The following is a 6,584-nucleotide window of genomic DNA, read 5'->3' as shown; positions in this document are numbered from 1 at the left end:
CAACCTCTGGACTTGAGAATCGTTTTGCTTGACACTCATTCCCAAATCCCATACAGGAAACCCTTGTGAATCACAGATTTTAAAACCCAACTTGCTGAGCTTTCACTATTATCTAGTGATCAACCACTGTCCCTTGTGGCTATCCATTGAGAATTCCAATAATAACAACATCAACAGCAGCAGCAGAAACAGTAAGCATAGTGTCAAAAGCAGCAACAAGTAATATTACTTACTTTATTCCAGAAACTAAATTAAACTTTTCACATACATCATCTAATTTCATCCCCTTAACAACCCTACGAGGGACGTGGTATTAATCATTCCCATTTCACAGATGGGGCAACTGAGGCTCAGAACAATTAAATGTCATCCCACTTGTGGCAAAGCTTGGATTTGAAACCAAGGTCTGTCTATATAATTCCAAAATTCATGCTCTCATACGCCGTGCCTCCCAAGCATTATCGTAGGAGGAACTAAGATAAATCCATCTAATTAGAGGCATGAGATTAAAATCAAGACTACTAAATAAAACTTCCAGAAATAACCTGCTTCATCTTCGCTAAATTTAAAAATGTTTCCCCTAGCAAAGAAGCAGCCTTTCTTTTGGCAGTCCCATTCTTTAATCAACATTCATATTTAGCGGTGTATATATACTGTAGCTAAAGGAGCCCTGATGGTGCAATGGTTAAAGTAACTGACGGCTAACTGAAAGGTCACCGGTTCGAAACCATCAGCGGCTCTGTGGGAGAAAGATGTGGCAGTTTGCTTCCATAGAGATTTACAGCCTTGGAAACCCTATGGGGTGGCTAGAAGTCAGAACCGACTCGACGGCAATGGGTGTGATTTTTTTTGGTTTATTCTGTAGCTACCAGTCCCACATCTGATTTGCTGTGGTTTAAGGTGCTGGTCTGAAGTGTCAAAAGTAACAAGCAACAACTCTTACTCCTTCCTGCCCTTTCTCTGTCTACTGGCCAGATGCTAAGGAGTCTCTGATGGACCAAGTCTTCTTGACACGAGAACCAATATCACACTGCTTCTGCGTGGAGTAACCACTGGTACTGCGGAATTTTTAGGAAGAACTATTTCAAGCATGAGGATTAAATGTCGTCACTTGATACCTGTCTCTTTCTTTTCTTCTTTTACTATTTTCTCCATTACGCCTAGCAAGTGACTTCACTGGTTCTTCAAACCAGTCCGTATCCTCCTGAGGGATTCCCTAAATGACTACAGTGTTATTGGAATGATAAATACGATTTCTCCAGTACTGTCTACGGCTACTCTCATGCTGCAACGGCAGAAATGAGCAGCTGCAACAGAGACTATACGGCCTGCAAAGCCAAAGATATTTACTATCCAGCCCTTTACAGAAAAAGTTTGCCAACCACAGAACTAGAACTATGAGCCCCTCCACTAATACAGGCAGTACCCAAATCCAGACACAATGCACCCCAGAAATCTAAGAAGGACACTCCTTAAGTCCACCAGGGTAAAAGACACCAAACATCATCCCACCCCAAAGACAGCATGACTTACATACATTCTAAACTAAGGAATGTGAAAAGTTTTGGGTTTTTCAATCCTTCGCTGCCATTTGCAACTGCAGATGCTGATGGGATATAATTTCCCATTTCCTGACTAACAGCATTATTAGTCTAAACTGATGAACTGTAAATCCGATATCACAGCCACAGGGTACAAAATGATACATTTTCTCTGGGCTTCTTGGCAAGACGCTATATACATGTAATTCGGGTCTTCATCTCCCGATTTCCTTCATTTATCAGAAAGAGTGACAACAAGGCTCTAATTGGATAATTCTAATGAGAAGGAACGGGTTGTGACGGAAGACTTTGGAATCACTGTCTGCTCCCTGCAAAACAAAACACATAGGCTATTCTCCCAGGAGGGGCAGGAGATTCATCAATAGACAAAAGGATGCAAGCAGCCAATAGATAAGGTGTAATTAAAGATCAGGCCTATAAATTCACACTGACATAAATTTAACAGCATCTGCAGGTAGAAATTCAGGATGGAAAAGAGAGCATCATTATGCAAATAATATCTTTCAGTTCTATATGTAACAACATTTCATAATATGTAGATTTATTATTGAGACTAATGCTCCATGCCTCCAAGCTGATTCGTACAAAGAATCTGAATTACTGAGTGCCAAAGTAATTTCCAAAGTGGTCTCTCTTCCCAGAGCATTTCCTCTTTAATTAGCTAGCATACATTTTCCATATATTTTTCAGCACCAAAATCTCTTTTAGAAATACCAATCCATCTATCACATTTTTTGTTAGAGGTTGTTAGAAGTACAATCCAGAAAGAATTGCATATTCTTGTATGTCTATTTTTTGGGCTCTTAAAATATAAGAAAATCATTTCCAGTGTAACAGTCAACAGAGTAATCAACGCTATCTCTTCATTGGCTCAAAGGCTAGAAGTAAAAAATAAAAATGAAAAGAAATGCAGAATACCATCGAGTAGAGGGCTGAAATATATTCAATCAACAGGCTCTGATTTGAAAATAACATTGCATTTCTTGGATTTGAGCATAATAGACCATTTTGCCATCTTATACTCTGTAATATTTAGCAGACATTTAGCCACTCAAGGCTAGCCTTTTATTTTTTGCTCTCTGAAATCACAGCACCCAAAAAGAGAGAATAGAGAATGCTGTGTCTCTTGGAAAATTACAAGTTTGGAACAATAACTCATTAACAAGGAAAGTTCAGAAATAAATGCAAATTGAGGGAAAAAAAACAGGTTGAGAAAACAGGTGGGAGAGATAAATTAAAGCACTTAGAACCTTGAGGAAAAACACGGTTGACTACTTCAACTTTCAGTGAACTATAAAAGGTTTGAACAAATAGAACTCAGGCGTGAAAGTGATTAAAAGTGTGCTTTCGAGTGAGTTTAATGAGATGTTAACTGGCCTGTGTGATCCCGATCAGAACAATTCAACTCACCAGAGTAGGCCCAGTATGGGTCGCCAGAAGCCTTGCGCCTGCGGATCTGCACTGAGCTGCCGTGTCTGTTCTCATGCAGGGTCCCGACATAGCCTTCTGTCAATGCTGGAAGAGAGGGAGACCCATAATGAGACAGAGTCATCACTCCGCTGAGTCACAGGAAGGGTGCACGTGGCTAACACACTCGGCTGCTAACCGAAAGGTGGCCTGGAAGGAAGGCCTGGCAATCTACTTCCAAAAAATCAGCCACTGAACACCTTATGGAGTACAGTTCTATTCTGATGCAGATGGGGTCACCATGAGTTGGAGTCGACTCAACAGTTTGGGTGATCATAGAAACACATACCTGGGGGATGACTGAATATAGCTTACTTAGGAGCCCTGGTGGTGCGATGGTTAAGAGCTCGGCTGCTAACCAAAAGGTCAGCAGTTCGAATCCACCAGCCACTCCTTGGAAACCCTATGGGCAGTTCTACTTTGTCCTACAGGGTCGCTGTAAGTTGAAACTGACTCAACGGCAATAGGTTATTTTACAAAAAATCAACTTCAGGAGAATCCAGAGAGATTAGCATGATTACTGTTAATATTAGTAAAAGCTAACAGTGAGCCTTTACTTTGTGCCAAGAAGCTGGTACACTAAGAACTTTACATACATTATCTTATTTGACTTGCAAAACACCACCAGGCAGTAGATACAATTACCAGAATGTTCTGTAGATAAGCCAACAGAAGCTTCCAGAGGATAAGTAGCTTAAGCTTGCCCAAGGTCACAGAACTAGTAGATGTGGAAGCTGTGGTCTTGGTTCCATCTACAAGTATAGCATATGTCCAGTGTGCAAAGCTGGGGTCATTCCATCTCTTGTCTAGATGGAGGCAGTGAGGCTTGGAGATGCTAAGTCACCAGTCCCAGGTCACACAGGTACGCATGCAACAGACCAGGAAACCAAACGTGAGCATCCCTGCGTCAAAGCTACGGCCTCTGCTACCAAACACGGATCATGTGGCACCATGTGTGGCCTGGGAGACACCCCATGTGGAATACCATCCTCCACATCCTTGGGAAAACAAAGTAGAAAACAAAAATCCTCACAACTGGACCAATGAGCAGCATCATGATAAACGGAGAAAAGACTGAAGTTGTCAAGGATTTTGCTTTCCTTGGATCCACAATCAGCACCCATGGAAGCAGCAGTCAGGAAATCAAATGACGCACTGCAATCAGCAAATCTGCACAAGGTATCTTTAAAGTGTTAAAAAGCAAAGATGTTTCTTTAAGGACTAAGATGTGCCTGACCCAAACCATGGTGTTCTCAATGGCCTCATATGCATGCGAAAGCTAGGCAATGAATAAGGAAGACAGAAGAAGAATTGATGCCTTTGAATTATGGTGTTGATGAAGAATATTGACTATACCATGGACTACCCAAAGAACAAACAAATCTGTCCTGGAAGAAATACAGCCAGAACGCTCCTCAGAAGCAAGGATGGTGAGAGACCATCAGGAGAGACCACTCCCTGGAGAAGGTGATCACGCTTGGTAAAGTGGAGGGTCAGTGAAATAAAGGAAGACACTCAACGAGATGGACTGACACAGTGGCAACAATGGGTACAAGCCTAACAATGATCATGAGGATGGTGCAGGATGCGGCAGTGTTTGTTCTGCCGTACCTAGGGTCACTACAAGTCAGAGCAACTTGACAGCACCTAACAACAACACATCTCCAGGGCACAAATAGTCACCTGTTGCATCGGAAGATACAAAACAAGAACTCCTCCAAGGTCAACAACGCTCAGAAAAGAAACACTACTTAATGATGTATTTTTGAAAAACTCAAAATGAATTCAATCAGCCATATGAAAGCAAAAATACTCTCCTCCATTCCTGAGAGCTTCCATCTGCTTGCTGCAGTGTTTAAAGCCCTCCTCCCAGACACTTCATGATGCAAATTTATTTTGTGATGAGCCCACACCTGAATGCACTAACGTGCAGAAAGACAAATATCACAGGTGCCCAGAATCCAAAACGAAATGGAATTACACCTCGAACAATACAGCCCAGCTACCTTTGTTAATATTTGAATATCCCCAAACAAAATTAAGTTGTTTTTAAAAGGCAAAGAAAATGGTTGGGGGAACTGTATATTCAATTTAAGATTAAGATGGTACCAGGGAAACACTATACCAACTCAACATTCTCCATTCCAAATATGTCAACTGAAGCAACAATAACAACAACACCGGATGGTATTAACCTTGTTGACAAGGTGACAGTCATCAAGAACAACCAGGAAATATGAAGTACTTTCTGCTTACACTTCAACTGCAAAGACGAGCTGCAAGAGAAATCACGTTCTCCACAAAGAACAAAGAGGCTCCACAGAGATGAGCCCTTTAGGAGGGAAATGTGACTCTTATACGACAGTAATGTTGTTGTTTTCGTGGTGTGCTGTCAAGTTAATTCAGACTCATAGCTACCCTAAAGGACAGAGCAGAACTGCCCCATAGGGTTTCCTAGCCTGTAATCTTTACGGGAACAGATCACCAGGTCTTTCTCCCGCAGAGCAGCTAGTGGGTTCAAACCGCTGACCTTTCAGTTAGCAGCCAAGCACTTAACCACTGTACCACCAGAGGTCCTTCAAAATCCAAATACACATCTGAAAAGTAAATGCACATCTGGTTATTGGTCCTGAATGACAAAGTCAAAATCTAAGTAACTAGCCAATTTTAGAGTAGAATGAAGGTTTTAGGTACCATGCGATCCAATCCACGATTTTGCAGATGAGAGATCCAGAGCCCGACGTAGTTGATCAGCCGAATCTTCTAGGGACCAAAAATAAAATCTCCCATCTCCTGGTCTCCTTATCTAGGAGTCCCTGGGTGGTGTGGTGCAAACAGTTAAGCGCTACTAACTGAAAAGACGGCCGTCTGAACCCACCCAGAAGAGCATCAAAGACTGGCCTGGAGATCTGTTTCCTAAAGATCCCAGCCCTGAACATCCTGCGGAGCACAGATCTACTCTGCTCACATGAGGTCACCGTGAGTCAGAACCATCTTGACGACAACTGGTTTGGGTTTGGTTTAGTCTCCTAGTTTAGTTTCTCCTCCACTAAACCACGCTAAATAAATACCTGGTAGGCTTATACGTTTTCTGTGCATGTGGAAAAGTTTTTTATGTATCTGTTTAGTGTGCTTCTTTGAGTTAGATTTGTCTAAATCATCTCAAATAATCCTTTGTCTGTGTAGCAAGACAAAGAATAAAGTAATGTCCTGACCATGAGAAAAATAAACACGGCTTTCATTAGTGTATAGAGTTGGGCCTCAGTTTCCTTGTTTGAAAAGTGAAGCTAAAAATACCAACCTCATAGGATTGTTACGAGCAGCGCTAAAAAACCAATTCTAAGCAGTTCAGTCATGGCCGCGGAAACATGGGCAGCATAGGCGTTGCCTAGCAACCAAATCTCTTGCACTTGGATTTTGACCCAGGTAGGAAACAGGCAGTGGTGCCCTGCTCAAAGATGGCAGCAGATCTCACCTCTCTGAATGTGTGTCACTCTTCATTTGCCTGCCAATAATCCAATCTCCCACATCAGGAACCTTCCAGGAGCCTGATGA

The 6,584-nt window shown here is 42.0% G+C and overlaps 1 protein-coding gene across 1 annotated transcript in view; it reads right to left on the bottom strand.

Annotated features, from left to right (window-relative positions):
- The window catches only part of PTPRG (protein tyrosine phosphatase receptor type G), a 786,467-nt gene that overhangs the window by 594,689 nt on the left and 185,194 nt on the right, over positions 1 to 6,584 (bottom strand). The window contains exon 2 of the mRNA XM_004368651.2: positions 2,973 to 3,077. Coding sequence (XP_004368708.1) covers positions 2,973 to 3,077 — 105 coding nt within the window. The remainder of the gene's footprint in view (positions 1 to 2,972; positions 3,078 to 6,584) is intronic.

This window comes from Trichechus manatus, unplaced genomic scaffold (genome assembly GCF_000243295.1).
Source record: "Trichechus manatus latirostris isolate Lorelei unplaced genomic scaffold, TriManLat1.0 scaffold00001, whole genome shotgun sequence".
Classification (NCBI taxonomy): Eukaryota; Metazoa; Chordata; class Mammalia; order Sirenia; family Trichechidae; genus Trichechus; species Trichechus manatus.
Note: the sequence above shows the minus strand (reverse complement) of the source record. Positions and strands in the feature narration are given on the sequence as shown.